At 50.2% G+C, this 17,557-nt stretch overlaps 2 protein-coding genes across 2 annotated transcripts in view; one reads left to right on the top strand and one right to left on the bottom strand.

Moving 5' to 3' along the window:
- The window catches only part of LOC105912513 (histone acetyltransferase KAT6B-like), a 31,471-nt gene extending 25,131 nt beyond the window's left edge, over positions 1-6,340 (top strand). The window contains exons 16-20 of the mRNA XM_042709487.1: positions 39-278; positions 1,158-1,512; positions 1,976-3,948; positions 4,244-4,438; positions 4,532-6,340. Coding sequence (XP_042565421.1) covers positions 39-278; positions 1,158-1,512; positions 1,976-3,948; positions 4,244-4,438; positions 4,532-5,050 — 3,282 coding nt within the window. The 3' untranslated portion in view covers positions 5,051-6,340. The remainder of the gene's footprint in view (positions 1-38; positions 279-1,157; positions 1,513-1,975; positions 3,949-4,243; positions 4,439-4,531) is intronic.
- A 1,748-nt stretch (positions 6,341-8,088) lies between these two features.
- On the bottom strand, positions 8,089-16,010 carry LOC105912514 (dual specificity phosphatase 29-like; the record flags this gene model as incomplete). Its single annotated transcript, XM_012841493.2, has 6 exons — positions 15,816-16,010; positions 15,570-15,639; positions 14,515-14,541; positions 12,452-12,799; positions 10,281-10,504; positions 8,089-8,360 (listed from the first exon to the last, which is right to left on the bottom strand). Coding segments are annotated over exons 4-6 (798 nt in total), but the record flags the coding sequence as incomplete, so codon positions are not given.
- Positions 16,011-17,557: the final 1,547 nt, after the last annotated feature.

Below are 17,557 nucleotides of genomic sequence, written 5' to 3'. Positions count from 1 at the left end.
TTTATTTGTGTGATTAATGTGGATGTTGTGTTTGTCAGCAGGATGAGGGCTTTGAGAGGGGCGTGTCTAAGAGGGCGCGTGCCCACCCTGCCATGAGGCGGTACCCCCTCACCAAGTGCCCCAGTGTTAGCCGCCGCCCGTGGCAAACACACTCTGCCTCGCACACCGACACACACCACACCTCCTCCTCGAGCAGTGAGGAGAAGGAGGAGGAGGAGGATGAAGAGGATGAAGACAACGACTTCCTGAGATCACAGACATCCAGCCTGAAGAGAATGGTACGCTCCTCCAAGTGATCACATCTGTTTATGTGTCTCAGACTAGATGTCTCATATCTGTTTATGTGTCAGACTAGATGTCTCAGACCTGTTTATATGTCTCAGACTAGATGTCTCAGACCTGTTTATATGTCTCAGACTAGATGTCCTATATCTGTTTATGTGTCTCAGACTAGATGTCTCAGACCTGTTTATATGTCTCAGACTAGATGTCTCAGACCTGTTTATATGTCTCAGACTAGATGTCCTATATCTGTTTATATGTCTCAGACTAGATGTCCTATATCTGTTTATGTGTCTCAGACTAGATGTCTCATATCTGTTTATATGTCTCAGACTAGATGTCTCAGACCTGTTTATATGTCTTAGACCTGTTTATATGTCTCAGACTAGATGTCTCAGACCTGTTTATATGTCTCAGACTAGATGTCTCATATCTGTTTCTGTGTCTCAGACTAGATGTCCCAGACCTGTTTGTTTGTCACAGACTAGATGTCTCTACATCTGTGTATGTGTCCGACTACATAACCATCAGCCATCACCTCTATAAAGGATCATCTGTGTTGACAATAATGGGATCAGACTAGATCAGTTGTATACATGAGCCGCAGGATATGACGGAAGGAGTCTTAGACCAGTTGTAAACATGAGGATCAGTATATCATAGTGACTAGAAATCATAAACCTGAAATGTCAGGAAATCATTAAGGTGAGATTAGCAGGAAGTCCTAAAGGCAAGAATGACAGGAAGTCTTAAAGGCGAGAATGACAGGAAGACTTAAAGGCGAGAATGACAGGAAGTCTTAAAGGCAAGAATGACAGGAAGTCTTAAAGGTGAAGGTGAGACACAGATCAATACTGAGTTTGTAATTCCTGCAGCGAGATGTGGGTCCTAAGAGGAGGCGGGGCCGTCGGAGGAAGCGCATCAACAGCAGTGTAACCACGGAGACCATCCTGGAGCGGACGGAGGTTCTGGACGAGCCGCTGGAGAACTCTGTGGACGAGGCGGAGAGCGTGGCCGGGTCGGGCAGAAGGGCGGTCAGTGAGGAGGAGGAGGAGGAGGAGGAGGACACAAGAAGGAAGAGGGCGGTCAGTGAGGAGGATGAAGAGAATGAGGAGGACACGAGAAGGAAGAGCAACATGGAAGTCCGCAGAGGCAGGAAGAAGAGGAGGGTCGCCGAGGGCAACAGTCATACGCAGCAAAAGATAAATGCCACCACAAACAGCGTCAAAGGTGTGTGTGTGTGTGTGTGTGTGTGTTTTGGAACTTCAAACCTTATTTAACTCATACCCAGTGGTCCAGCATGTTTTTCTTATTTTGGGTTTTTTAGACTTTAAACTCGTGAGCTAACTCGCTAGATATCAGCAGACCTGCCTTTCAAACCCCAACAGCAGGACCGCTGTATAAGTTAAGGCTACCTACTAACTGAAGTAATTGGGTGATCTATCTGACGATGTCATGCTGTTAAAGCCGTTACATTTCTTTGGTCTTCAAGCAGTAGGTCCTGTTGTTTAGCGTGTAGGCTTTTTGCGCATGTAGTCTTTGCGGGTTTTCCTGTGAAGTGTGTAGTCTTTTATATGTATTTAGATGTGTGTCCTGTGTGTGTGTGTGTGTGTGTGTGTGTGTGTGTGTGTGTGTGTGTGTGTGTGTGTGTCTGTTTCACTGACCCTGTCTCCTCTCTCCACCTCACCCCCAGGCGCTCTGAAACTGAGGGAGGGGCGACGGCCCGGGCGCAGGAAGAAGGGCTGGCCCAAGGGGGTGAAGCGTGGCCCCCCCAAATGGAGGCAGCAGAGGGAGGGGGGCGCGGGCTTCAAGCTCAACCTCTACACCCCTCCCGAAACGCCCCTGCACCCCGCCCCACGGCAGGACGAGGCTGAGGAGGAGGAGGAAGAGGAGGAGGATGAGGAGGAGGTGAAGAACATCTCCAGGCCGGAGCGGACACCCTGCAGGGAACCAGAGCTGCTGGAACCGGAAGAGAACCTGTCTTCGGAACCTCAGAGTCCCGAGAAACAGGAGAGCGAAGAACCGCTGGAGGAGAGGAGGAGGAGGAGGAGGAGAAGGAGGAGGTCACCAGGGCACTCAGGGCACTCAGAACACACTGACTCTGCAGAGAACTCTCCCTGCCACATGGAAGAATACCACAAGGACCCGGACTCCCCCTCCATCAAACCCCAGAGAGAGGAAGAGGAGGAGGAGGAGGAAGAAGAGGAGGAGGAGGAGGAGGAGGAGGAGCCGGCGTCAGAGCGACCTTCTGACAAGCAGCAGGGCTTCAGAGGTAAAGGGGTGAAGGGTCACCGAGCACAAGAGCATGAGGACGAAGAGGAAGAGGAAGATGAAGGCCCGGTGCCGGTGGAAGACCACGATGCAGACGATGAGGACGAGAGCCATGCAGCAGGGGAGGCGGAGGAGAAGCTTCCGGAGTGTTCTGAGGTCCAGGCCCCTCGTCATGCCAACAGTAATGATGAAGAGCACCACAGCAGTCCTCCTCCTCCCTCCCCCCACCCTGGGGACACGCCCCCTGAGCCCTCTCAGCCAATCAGCTCCAACCTCCAAGACGTGGCGGCTGCCGTATCCGAGCAGCACCCCGAGTCTGACTCGGAGGGGGAGCCCCCCCAAAGCCCCCCGCCTCAGACGCCGGCGCTGAAACCCGAACCCCCCTACACCCCCCTCTGCCCTGAGCTGGACCTGGAGACAGCCGCGGCTGTGCGCTCGCTTACCAACGAGGCCGAGCGAGACCAGGAACCCGACGTGCCCGCGTACCCGGACCTGCCAGAACCCAGCCTGCCCCGCTACCAGCCCCCGCCAGCGCCCAGCCCCCTGCCCCCTGCCCCGACCCAGGAGAACAGCCCCCTCCCGCCCCCGATGGACGACGGGCGCGGCTCCTCTCACTGCAGCCCCCTCTCCTCCACCCCCTCCTCCCACCCCAGCCAATCGGTGCGCTCGGTGAACAGTCCGGCCGTGTCCGTGCTGGAGGGCGGTGTTTGCGGCAGCAGCAGCGGCAACTACGCGCAGATCAGTCCTCCCGAGCAGCAGGGGGTGCTGTCTGTGGTGTCCCTGGGTCCCGGCGGCCTGGAGGCCAGCAGCAGCCCCATGCTCGACGTGGCGTCGGTGTCGGACCAGTCGGGCCCGGTGGGGCTGGACAGCGGCTTCAGCGACCTGGGCAGCATCGAGAGCAGCAGCGAGAACTACGAGAACCCCAGCAGCTACGACTCGTCGCTGTCCCAGGGCAGCTGCTCGTTCGGCGGTGGGGGGGGGCGGGGTCAGCAGCAGCTGCGCCGTCTCCCAGCAGATCGCCGCCGCCAACGGCGTGGTCAACGGCACGTCCATGATGCCGCCCAGCGGCATGACCCCCCCGCAGCCCACCTGCGTCACGCCGTCCCCCCAGAGCTGCGGCAACGGACGCCAGACCCCCCACTCCCACCCCCACCCCCACCCGCACCCACACACACACACACACCACCCCCATCACTACGCGTACAACCTCCAGCAGCTCCAGCAGCACCCCCGCCACCACACGCACGCTCACACACACCAACTGCACACACACCAACTCCAGGAGCTGCAGCCGGCGCAGCTCCAGCGCAAACACACGCACACACTCCCTCACACACACACACTCCAGCAGCAGTCGCTGTCCCACTGCTCAGTGGCGGGCGGCTTCCCCTCCCTGCCTGAGCAGGCCCCCTCCTCGGCGGGCATGGGTCTGTACGAGCGCATGGGGGGCGGGCAGGTGGCCGATTACGGCGGGGGGAACATGGGTCACCATCACTACCCGCCCCAGCCGTCGGCCACCTTCAGCCTGGCCAAGCTGCAGCAGCTCACAAACACCCTGATGGAGCAGCAGCTGCAGCCGTACTCACACACACACTCGCACACACACGCCCGCGCGCACACTCACACACACGCGCCCCCTCACCCCATGGGCTCCTACTCCAACCCGCCCGCGCTCATGCCCATCTCTCAGCCTCACCCTCCCACCACCCCGACCCCGCCCACCCCGCAGGCCCAGGCCACCATGACCCCGCCTCCCAACATGACCCCGCCGCCTGCCCCCATGATGCACCAGCGGAACACGGCCACGCCCAGTCACGGTCTGCACACGCGCCCCTCCTCTTCCTCGGGCTCCTCCTCTGCCTCACAGAGGCTCCAAACGCAGATGGCCTCCAAAAGCCTTCATCACCCTCCTCATCCTCACTCCCACGCACACCCCCACCCCCACCTGCCAGGCCACCCCCACCCCCACCCCACACACACACACCCATCCCACCCGTCACACACACACCCGCACTCACGCTCCCACGGCCACACACACTCGCATCATGCTATGTCCATACACTCCAAGTCCTCTCCTCTCCCCCCGCACGTCCCGCAGCAGCAGCAGGTCTACACACACGCTGACCACACCCAGGGCGTTGCCATGCAACCGCCCTCCCGCTCCCTGCCCCTGCCCCCCCGGACAGTCAACCTGCTCCCCACGGGGGGGTACAGCGTGGGCTCTGTCGCCCCTCTCAACCACGCCATGAACTCCTACCGCGTCACGCCCTCCCCGCTCATCAACGGCGGTTACCATGGCAACCCCGCCTACATCAACCAGGCGGGGCCGGCGCCTCAGTACTCTGTGCAGATGAGCATGATGGGAACTCAGCCATCACCCATGCAGGCTCCGCCCACTCATGGCAACATGATGTACGCGCCCCCCACTGGTCACCATGGTTACATGAACACGGGCGTGCCCAAACAGACACTCAATGCTCCCTACATGAGGCGGTAGCATCTGGGTCACATGACCCCTTTACAACATGACGTGACGTGTGTGTTCTCGCATCTAGGCCACGTGACCTGATAAGACGTGACGTGTGTGATCTCACGTTAATTGAAGTGTGTTCAATGAACAATGAACTGTTCTGTTGTGTTATGTTATGTTATGTTATGTTCTGTTCGGTTCTGTTCGGTTCTGTTTGTATTGTTTATTTTATTGAGAGAATCCAGCACTTGGAAAGAATCCAAAACAAAACAAAAATGTTTAACGCGAGGCCTTATCAGACACACACTGAGACAGGATGTCTCTTTGTGATGACATCACGCCATCTCTCCAGGGCCACATCCACCACTGCGATCCGTTTCCTGTGCGGCGCTGTGATGCGTTTCCTGTGCGGCGCTGTAATGCGTTTCCTGTGCGACGCTGTGATGCGTTTCCTGTGCGTCCAGTTGAGGGCTTCTCTTCACGAGGGCCCTTTAATGCTGTTTGTAATCGGAGCCCTGCCTTCAAACTAACTAAATTATTGTAAATCTGCGCTCTATTTTTCTACGTGTAAAGTGCTGGGTCCAGTTGCATGCCCCCTCTCCGCGTCTGCGTGTGGTGGCGGTGCGTCTGCGTGTGGTGGCGGTGCGTCTGCACGGAGCCGTGGCGCACCGACTAGCAGGCAGTTTTCTATGAAATGGAATAGCCTTCCATAGGACAACCTCGTGGAGGGTGGAAAAAGAATATATTTTTGTTAATTTTAATCCTGTAATGTAAAAAAAACAAACATTTAATCTGGTTTCATGTGTTGCAGCTTTGAAGACTTTATTGCTAATGATGTAAAAAATACTTTTTAACAAAATGTTCTTACTCAAGGCAGCTTTCTGTTTTTTATACAAATGCAGTCTGAAGTGGAGCAGCAGTGTTTATAGCCCCACAGTTAATCTGCACACACACACACACTCACACACACACACTACATATTCACTCACCACACAGACACACACACACTCACACACACACTGACACACACACACAGACGTACACACACAAACACCACACAAACTACATATTCACATATTCACACACACACACACACACACACACACAAACATATTCAATCTGTTTTCGTTTGTTTGCTCATAGAGCTTCTGTTGTACGTGTGCAGCGACTGAGTGAGGAGCAAGAGGTCAGTGTGTGATCTCTGAACTATGACCCCTGACCTGAGGTGTGTATTTATAACTCGACCCCTCTGTAGGCGCTTCCTTCACATGCTGTACATTTTAGCCCTGATTAAACTATCAGCCACTGACAGACTTACAACTGCCTCTGACTCGTGTGTGTGTGTGTGTGTGTGTGTGTGTGTGTGTGTGTGTGTGTGTGTGTGTGTGTGTGTGTGTGTGTGTGTGTGTGTGTGTGTGGGGCCGAGAGAATGACAAAGTGATTGTGTGATACTTTTTTCCCCCCTACTATCTTGGTGTGTGTCTTTATGACATGCAGAGAGAGTGTGTGTGAGAGTCAGAGAGAGGGAGAGAAGTGTGAAGAGTTGCTGATATTTGTATGGGTGTGACTGAGTTTGTGTGCAGTGGAGAATTGGTGATCATGATGGAGAATAAAGTTTTTGTGGTGTGTGTGTTTGTGTATCCCACTGAGGCTAGACTCGGTCCTTCAGTTCCTGGTGTGTGTGTGTTTGTGTGTGTTTGTGTGGTGTTTGAGTGCTTGACCTGACTACTAACAGGTCCAAACATGTTCTGACCCACTTCAGTGGTACCAGATCCAGCTGGGTGAGTCACTGATTCTCCAAGACCAGGCAGTGTCAGTCTGATGGGGAATCAACATGCTGTAAGAAGAGCAGGAACCCCTCAAACAGGAAGGAACCAAACCGTGCCGTGGGCAGAGGAGGGAACCGCAGGGACAGTCTGACTGGGGACTAAGCAGTTGGAACCACAGGGACAGTCTGACTGCAGAATAAGCAGGTGGAATGGAACAGTGGAACAGTGATGATGATGTCCTCCTCGGGCTTCAGGACTCCATGGGGATAACTCCACACTCACTTCACCACAGGATCAGAGTCAAACAGACCCTATGAGGGTCGCACACACAGCAGCTCAACCCCGTCTCTCTAACCCCCGATCTCTACGACACCTCACTCTACACCACCTTACTCTCTCCCTCTCTACACCATCTCACTCTCTCCCTCTCTACACCACCTCTACTCTACACCAGGGGTGTCAAACTCAAATACACAGAGGGCAAAAATTAAAAACTGCGTCCAAGTCGAGGGCCGGACATATTCAATATTTATTGGGAAAAAGAAGATATATTATATTTTTTCATATGTAAACATACTTAAGTTTAATAGGCCTACTGAATCTGGGACAAGCAGCCTAAAGCTTAGGCCTTTTAGTTATTGCCTATAAACACAGAGATCAAATTTCAAAATAAAATAAACATCAGTGGCATTCATTTCTTATGCCTCTCTTTTCTGCACATCGCAGGCGCTCCATCTGTGGTCAGTCCAACAAGTTTGTCCCAAGGCAGCCCCATTTCATTTACACATTTGGATACCTCTTCAAAGAGATCTGTCCCCGTAGTTGTGCCATGCATTGATTGTAGACTCCACTCCAGGGGTGAAGATTGACAGCTGGGCAGTATCAGATGTGTCGCTGCTCTAATTCCACAGCAAGGCTCTGATAGACATTACATATTATCTGGCAGGCCAAATAAAATTACACGGGGCCCATTCAAATCAATAGAACTTTTTGCAACATTACGAGGAGCCGGCGGACCAGATGAAATCGCTTGGCGGGCCGGATCTGGCCCGCGGGCCTTGAGTTTGACACATGTGCTCTACACCATCTCACTCTCTCCCTCCTTACGCCACCTCAGTCTCTCCCTCTCTACGCCACCTCACTCTCACTCTCTCTACGCCACCTCAGTCTCGCTCTCTCTACGCCACCTCACTCTCACTCTCTCACTCTCACTCTCTACTCCATCTCTCTCGCCCTCTCTCTCGTTGCCTTTTCTAAGTCTCTCTATGCCATCTCTCTCTCTCCCTCTCCTCTCTCTATCATTCTCCTCCCTCTCTCTCTCCCTCTGTCTCTCACACTCTTCTGTTGTGTGTCTGTGGCTCTGATCCTCTGAGAGTGTCTCTCCTGCTGCAGCGTGATGTCGAGCGCCCTGAGCTGCTTGATGAAGCCGCGGTTGGGCAGCACGCAGCGTCTGTGTCTGACGTGTGTGATGGCGTCCACCACGCTCAGACGCTCGTGGATCATCAGGTACGCCAGGACCAGTGTGGCCGAACGACTTCGCCCCATCACGCAGTGGACCAGCAGCCTACCTGAAACACACACACACACACACACACACACCCAGATAAAACAGTCATAACATCAGTCTTGTAATCACACAAAAACACAAGTTAAGACAGATTCTTAAATATAAATACACACACACACACCCACACACATGGCACAATAAGCAAGTGCACACATGCAGTCAGCTTTGTAAATAATCAAGCGCTCTGGCCATGGTTACTATGGGCACTGCAATCCCACACAGTGAGTTTTGCCACCTTGGTTTATGCAGTGGCATCCGTCAGCTTTTCCTGTCATTAGAGTCTGATCTCCAGACCAGCTGTGCCCCAACAGGCATTCATCCTGTCATTAGAGTCTGATCTCCAGACCAGCTGTGTCCCAACAGGCATTCATCCTGTCATTAGAGTCTGATCTCCAGACCAGCTGTGCCCCAACAGGCATTCATCCTGTCACAGCTCAGAGAGGGCCCTGCACCCACCAGCACAGACCCAGCCTCCAGTCAATACCGTTATTACTGAGGCCACTCGGGCTAACCCAACTCTGCTCTCTAAAGGATCTCTCACACACACACACACACACACACACACACACACACACACACACACACACACACACACACACACACACACACACACAGCAGCCCTCTGCATGTTAAGATGCTGGCTGGAGTGCTCTCATTCAGATAGTGAAGAGGCTGAGTGCATACAGGCAGCTGAGCCAAATAGATGAACAAAGGTCCCCTGAGAGCCTGATACTGATCTTCATCCTATGAGGAAACTCATCCTCATCCTCATCCTGATCCTGAGCTGGGTCACCTGTGACGGTGAACACTCCTAACTTATGTTAGAGGTAGGGGAGCACTCTCTCCTTCCTGCCTCTCTCTCCCTTTCTCTCTCTCTCCCTTGCCTCTCTCGCCCTCTCTCTCTCCCCCTTGCCTCTCTCTCTCCCCTGCTTCTCTCTCTCTCCCCTGCCTCTCCCTCCCTCTCTCTCTCTCCCCTGCTTCTCCCTCCCTCCCTCTCTCTCTCTCCTCCCTGCCTCTCTCTCTCTCCCCTGCCTCTCTCCGCTCGTCTGTCCCTCTCTCTGTTTCTTTGTCACTTTTCAACTCTTCACTCTACATCTCTTTCTAACTCTTTCTAACACTTTCCTCATATCCTCTCTCTGACTCTGTCTCTGTAACTATCTTCTTTTCTTTCAGGCTGTGTCTTTATCTGGACAGTCCGCCTACAGAAGCTTTACAGAGGGTTTGGTCAAATTCAAGTTCAGTGTTTCTAATTTTTCACTGAACATCACCTTAACCAAACCCAACCCCTAGCTTTAACCTTAACCATAAATACTTTCAACTGATAGTTTTTTAATATTCTGAGCATCTATAGATCATCTTTAGGGGACCATTTTACATTTTTCTCTCTTTTGTGCTTCCTCCTTTTTCTTTTTCTTCTTTTTGTTTCTCACCATCTTGTAATATCTACACCTCTCTTTTTCCCTTTCTTTCCTCCCTTACTCCATCTCTTTCCTTTTCTTCTCCTTTCCCTCCTCCCCTCATTCTCCTCTGCCTCTCTATCTCTATGGCTGAGTGCTTCTCTTTCCCTGTCCCTCCCTCCCTCCGAGCCTTATCTCTCTCTCTCTCTATCACTCACTCTCTGGGTGGCTGAGTGCTTCTCTTTCTCTGTCCCTCCCTCCCTCCGAGCCTTATCTCTCTCTCTCTCTCTCTCTCTCTCTCTATCACTCACTCTCTGGGTGGCTGAGTGCTTCTCTTTCTCTGTCCCTCATTCCCTGTCCTTCTCCCTGTCTCCCACCCCTCTCTCTCTCTCTCTCTATCACTCTCTCTCTCTCTATCACTCTCTTTTTCCCTCTCTCTCTCTCTATCACTCTCTCTCTCTATCACTCTCGCTCTCCCCCTTTCTCTCTCTCTCTCTACCTCTCTCTCTCTCTCTATCACTCACTCTCTGGGTGGTTGAGTGCTTGATGCATGAAGTCAGCAGCAGGGTAGAAGAACTCTGCGAGGTTGAAGGTGGGCATGTCCTCGGCCTCGATGCCGTAGTACCGGACGTTCATGCCGCGGTAGAACCTGGCACCGGTGGCCACATTATTCCACTTCCCCTCTGCCACGTTCAGGATGTGCGTCATACCCATGGCCTCCAGCTGGGGGCGCTCCAGAGCAGTTTTCCTGGGGGGGGGGGGGGGGGGGGGGGTGAGACACGGGGGACAGATATTCATGAGAAATTAGTTGTACTCAATCACCCTATACATTCAAGAGATGTCACCTCTTGCTAGACTTAATGGACCTTTCATTATATACAGCATATTAAAAAAATTAAGGACTTCAATCAAAATGTTAAAGGTAAGGTATGCGATTCTGGAGAAGCCAGCAAGGATAAGGTAGATATTGTAAGTATACAACCGAAGACATCCCAGCCCCTTCCTTCAGACCCTTCCAAATACCAACAGAAATACAGCAATGTATGGCATCATTTTTCAGTCCCTTCAACTCCCTCAGCTGTCACGATCATTATCCCGTGAACTCCTGGGGCCATGTTGGGTTATGCTAACTGCCACACCAGAAACCACAAACCAACAACTGCCTGGCTTCCTCTCCCTGTGGTGGGTGCGTTTACTGAACTGTCAAGCTTGGCTTCAGACCCTTTCGTCCTTATCTCCTTTGCTGTCAGACTGAGAGGAGGTGGCATGTTGAGTGACTGTGCTTGCACTGCTCCCTTAACCCACGAGTCAGACTGTGCTTCTAAGTTTGTGTCACGGACTTTGTTTGTTTGATATGGAGGCCTTATGCTAAATATCCCCTGTTCTTGATTTGTTTAGCAGTACAAGATGTTGTAGGTATATGTGGAACTGAACATCTTGGCTGCACCTTCTCTGTCATTCTTGTGGGACTAGCCCGCTAGCTTTTCATAGCAATATGTCTGCCCAACCTTGTGGAAGACTCTGGTCATGGCAATTCGTGCACAGGCAGAGTGTGCACAGGTAGGTAGGTAGACAGGCAGGTAGGCCATCCAATCATTTCATCCATGACGAATAAAATGATTGGACAGGCTTTTTACAGCCCTGTGGCTGATATTTCTTTTTGTTGACAGAGCATTTATTTATTTATTGCTATCAGGATGTAAAAAAGGATTTAAAGAAATGTAACAAAAAATGTTGTTCTGAAATAAATCGTCTACCCTGTCTTAATTCTGCTGTATGTAACTGTCATCGGAGAGGCAACAGATAAATATTGGGGTTGCAATGATTTTTGCGTGAATTGGTATTACATGAATTACAACTTAAATAGAGTACAGTAGAATACTATTATAGTGAAAAGACATAATTGCACACCAGCCAGCATTATTCATATAAGCCGACCTTTTTAAAAAGTATGCTAGGAAGGAGAAGCCCTAATTATTTTAAACAAACTCTGAATTGATTAGGCCTACTTTATGTTCATGTCTGTGGAAAATGCAGACTATATTGATCAAGATAGAAAGCCTATCATCCTATAGCTGTTCAAATCTGCTAAAGCACTGAGAATTGTCCATTAACACATTCTGCTCCTGAGGTGACATTTTGAATGTACTGTTTTTGAAACACCATCCTGTAGGAAACATAATCACCTATGTCTCATTAAAGTTGATATATTTGATGACATATCAAGCATATGAAGTGCTTTTCTTGATTTGACTGATAATATTTTTTTTCGCTCATACGTCTAATTTTAAATTGTAGGTTGACAAGTGTGAAGATTGGGGAGGGGAGCTTCCACCTTGGGCCATACATCACATACATTTGGAAATGCTTCCGTGTAGGATGCTTCTCCGTTTCCTCCCTTATAGCTCCTCGCTCCTCTGAGAGCACTTTTGAGATCAGTCAAAACATTAAAGTTGGGTAGGCGATTCTGGAAGTTCTCCCAGTGGCACTCTCTGCTAATCAGAGCACTCCTCCATTTTGGATCAGTTTCCCCCCAGTGGCCCTGTCTGCTAATCAGAGCACTCCTCCATTTTGGATAAGTTTCCCCCCAGTGGCCCTGTCTGCCTACAGAGCACTCCTCCATTTTGGATCAGTTTCCCCCAGTGGCCCTGTCTGCTAATCAGAGCACTCCTCTACCCCTGTGCTGCCTACTTACTCATCACCGATGAAGACACGGGGCCAGACCTCGTTGACGTGTGTGTACTCTGCCCCTCCAACCGTCCGGAACAGCTGCTCCAGCTCAAAGGCCCCCGGCGTCATGTAGTCACTGTCTGGGTCGATCTTCACAGGCGCGTACGCATTCTTCTGAATTGCTGTTTTCATTTTCCCTGCGTTTTGATTGGCCGGTTTGGGGACACCTGCTATCTGATTGGCTGGTTTGGTGACCCCTGTTCTCTGATTGGCTGGTTTGGTAACCCCTGCGCTCTGATTGGATGGTTTTGTGACACGGGTGCTCATCTCTGTTCCTCAGTGCTCAGTGTTTCTCAGGGCCCGTGTCCTCCTGCTGAGAAATGTAGAAATTACACAAAAACAAAAACACTATTACTAGGTACTATTACAATTACTAGAGAATTACAATTACTGTAACAACACAAAATGACATGTACTATTATAATTACTGTAACAACAACAAAGAAAACAATTACGCTTACAAGACAACAATTAGTATAACAAGAGGGTTCTCTGTTTTGCATAACAATCAGTGATTTAAGAAGTGCTTTGGTCTGTTGTCTTAAAAACTCACAAGAGGGCCCCCCTTCTGAGCAGGGTTCCTCTCCCTATAATCAAAGATAGCATTTCCTCCCGGAACGTCCCCTCTCTCTATCATCAAAGATAGCATTTCCTCCCAGAGCGTCCTGAGATAACTCTGAGTAACGTGTTTCTGTCCACAGGCCTCTGCTGAGCTGCTGTGGGACTGACTTCAGGAGAGGCGCCATCCTACAGTTAACTCTCAGAGAAGCTCATTAGTTCAGCATGTCTCACTCCCTAACACTGCAGTCTAGCTCTGAGTGTGTCTTCTGCCGTTACTACGGGAAGTGTGTTAAACTGAACCGCCATAAGATTGCTGTGTTTACTAGGAGAAGTGTGTTTTTTCACTGAGAGACAGTCAGAATCCTGTGTTAGCATAAGAAATGTTTTTTTTTAAGATGCTTTAATGCTGACTGATTTCGTTTCGTCATATTGGAATCTTTACTAGAAGAAGTGTGAGAATGTGTACATATTATTATTATACTAAAACACTGTCACACTTACACTACACTGGCTTCATCCTCAAGCCCTACCTACAAAGAGGTAGAAAAGGAAGAGGAAGGGAGAGGAAGGGCAAGTTAGGAAAGGAGGTGCTCTATGAAAAATTGGGTCTTCAAGAGCTTCTTAAAGGTAGAGAGGGACGCCCCTGCTCTGGTAGTACTAGGCAGCTTGTTCCACCAACGTGGAACTACGAATGAGAATAGTCTAGATTGCCGTACTTGCACGGTCGGCATTGCTAAAACGACGCTCATTAGAAGAGAGCAGCATCCTGGGGGGAACATTTGCCCTTACAAGAGCATTTAAGTAGTTGGGAGCAGAACCAGCAATCACTCTGTAAGCAAGCATAAGTGACTTGAACTTAATGCAAGCAGCTACAGGCAGCCAGTGGAGCTCAATGAGTAGCGGGGTGATATCTGATTGTGTCCCAGATGATGGAGTTCACACCCAAAAAAGGTCTGAGGTCAAAGGTCAGTCCCACCTGGACCTCCCCTGCATGGGTCTTAAGCCACAGGCTCCATGGAGACCAGAACCACAAGATTCCCGATCCAAGTCGCTGCCACAAGTTTTAGATACAGCGACAATATAAAAGAAATACACAAAGTTACAGCCCTTTCCCCTAAACTCAGACCTTAGTTACTGCCCTTTCCCCTAAACTCAGCCCTTAGTTACTGCCCCTTCCCCTAAACTCAGCCCTTAGTTACTGCCCCTTCCCCTAAACTCAGCCCTTAGTTACAGCCCTTTCCCCTAAACTCAGACCTTAGGTACTGCCCTATGTCCCCTCTCCTTCTCCTCTCCAGTCCCCTCACTGTCCAGAGCTCAGAAGAACCTTATTACTTTACCCCCCACTCAACCCCTAAGCAATAATAATAATAATAATAAAACTTTATTTATATAGCACCTTTCATGCAAAAGAATGCAGCTCAAAGTGCTTTATAAACATAAATAAAGTGCAATAGAGACATTTCTTACCTCCTCTCCTGCCCGTCTGGAGAAGCTCTGGAGGATGGAGAGACAGGGATAGAGATGCAGAAGGGGGGAGGCAGAGACGGAAAGAAGAAGGGGAAGAAGAAAGGGAAGCAGTGTGGTTTAAAGGGAGGAGAGGAACATGCAGGGCAGAGACAGACAGAAGAGAACAGGCTGCTCAAGCAGAGAACAGAGACTGAAGTATGAGCAAAGAAAGCACAGATGGTGTGTGTGTGTGCGTGCGTGTGTGTGTTTGTGTGTTTGTGTGTGTGTGTGTGTGTGTGTGTGTGTGTGTGTGTGTGTGTGTGTGTGTGTGTGTGTGTGTGTCTGCATGCGCACCCTGGCACACACTGAAGATCTGGAAGTGATATTTTTAGGCGCTTGATCTTTCAGACCTTAGCAACCAGCCCTGGGGCTTTCTGGGAGTTGTGAACGACTCCCCAAGCAGTAAACACATATCACCTGACGCCATCAACACACACGCACACACACACACACACACACACACACACACACACACACACACACACACACACCTCGGCTCGCCACACAGTCCCTTATGTCTTAGCCTCAGCAGCTGGCCTAGGGCCTGTCTGATCCTGCCCCATCCTGCCCCATCCTGCCCCATGCTGTGGTAACAATCATGAACAGAGGCCTGGAACCTGACCTCATATTAGCTGAACACTGCGTATGTCCTCCCTGAAGGATTACATACAGAGCTGGTATTTAAAGATAATAATTAAAATGAGTCTGCATGAAAGAGTCTCTGTGGATGTCTGAGTAGTCGGCTGCCTGAATGATGAAATACACAGAACCTTCTGAGTGAAGTTATATAGGGAAGCAAAAAGCTAGGGAAGTGACGTTAGATAGGTAAGCAAAGAGCTAAGTGACGTTAGATAGGTAAGCAAAGAGCTAGGGAAGTGAAGTTAGATAGGTAAGCAAAGATCTAGGGAAGGGAAGTTATATAGGGAAGCAAAGAGCTAGGGAAGTGAAGTTAGATAGGCAAGTAAAGTGAGACGTGAATAACTAAAGTTAGCTGGGGAAGAGAGGAGTCATCTTACCTTTGTGATGGTTGTGGTTTAGTGCTGCCCTGGTGGTGTCTGTGGGAGAGAGATGTCGTTCAGATTCCATCTGAAAGTGTGGATGTCAGTAATCTGTCTGTAACCATGGGAGCCATCCTATCCTCACACTGTATGCAATAAACCCCTTCAATCTCCCAGACACGAAGTAGCTCCACAGGATCAGAATGCTGCAAAGTAATCTCCAAAGAGATTTTTTTTGTTTGGTTTAATCTTGAGGAGACTCACCTGGGATCAGCAGCAGGTATTTACCATACATATAACAGCATCTGTCAAGTTCTCTTATCACCATTCTCATGAGATGACACCAGCCAATCTGACTGTTAAGAATTAATTTTCAATAGTCATTCTGCGCATGCATTCTGCTGCAGATCTCTGAAACGTTCTTGGCAGGCTGTTGACTCCTTTTATTCCCCCTCCACACAAACACACACACACACACACACATACACATACACACACACACACACACATACACACACATACACACACACACACACACACACACACACACACACACACACATACACACACACACACACACACACACACACACACACACACACACACACACACACACACACACACACACACATACTCTGGCCTGCTATTTTCAGAGGTCAGATAATGCACAGAGTAATGGGAGCTATGCTGGGGACTTCATGCCAGTTATCCGAAGTATGCAAAACGGTTCTCTGAAAGGTTAGTGTGTGTGTGTGTGTGTGTGTTGTGCTGTGTTAGTGATATGTGTGTGTTTGTGCATGGGTACATGTGGGGGTGTGCGTGCGTGTGTGTATGTGTGTTTCTGCATATGTATATGTGGGTGTGTTTTTGTGTGTGTGTTTGTGTGTGTGTGTGTGTGTGTGCGCGTATGTCTGTGTGTGTGTGTGTGTGTTTGTGTGCGCGTATGTCTGTGTGTGTGTGTGTGTGTGTGTGTGTGTGTGTGTGTATGTGTGTGTGTGTCAATCCTGCATACAATCTGGTTCAGTTAGACTGTAGAGGTAAAGCCTAAGTCTATGGATTCAGTCTTGCTGATGTTCTCCCTGGTCTGACTCCTCCTCCAAGGGACTGACTCCTCCTCCACGGGGATGACTCCACCTCCACGGACCTGATTCCTCCTCCACTGTTCTGACCCCTCCTCCACTGATCTGATCCCTCCTCCACTGGGCTGACTCCTCCTCCAAGGATATGACTCCTCCTCCACTTGTCTGACTCCTTCGCCAAGGGACTGACTCCTCCTCCACGGGTCTGACTCCTCCTCCACAGTTCTGACTCCTCCTCCACTGTACTGACTCCTCCTCCACTGGTCTGGCTCCTCCTGTACTATATGCCAACAGCAGAGCCCCGGCCTCAGGGGGTATTTGGACATCGTTCGGACATTTCAAATGTCTGAACGACTAAAATATAGTTAGTTTTTACCCTCCACAATTTGTCCACATTTCCCATGGTTATTTCCAGTCAGATATATTGACATACGCCTGCCTAATACCAAGTGGGCGTGGTGTCTTAAGGGTGTGGTTGTGTATCAAGTGGGCGTGGTGATGTATAATGGGTGGGGTTGTGTATCAAGGGGTGGGGTTAAAGGATGAGTGTGAATGGGTTGTGCATCTGCATGCTGACTGGGTGGAGTTAAGTGGGTTATTGGGTGATTGAGGCAAGAGCTTGGCAGATAGGTAGTGGGGATGGTGCTATTTTTATTGGCGGTTGCGGGTGTGTATTAGCCCTTGCTGGGGGCAGACATGGTCACAACGGGATGTTTGAGATGCATATGGTTGTGCATTACTGATGTTGTTTCACATCCCTGCTACTGCGTATTGTGGCTCAATTTGCAAATACATTTTGTCAGTTATATAACCTGTATTGAATTTCAAATAATCAAATATCATCATAATACACAGGTCCAGTTGCCCTAGAGAGCTGCCAGACAGATTTATGGGTAACGGGCTGCAGTGAGGGTACATCAACGCTGC

This window comes from Clupea harengus, chromosome 13 (assembly GCF_900700415.2).
Source record: "Clupea harengus chromosome 13, Ch_v2.0.2, whole genome shotgun sequence".
In the NCBI taxonomy this organism is placed as follows: Eukaryota; Metazoa; Chordata; class Actinopteri; order Clupeiformes; family Clupeidae; genus Clupea; species Clupea harengus.
Note: the sequence above shows the minus strand (reverse complement) of the source record. Positions and strands in the feature narration are given on the sequence as shown.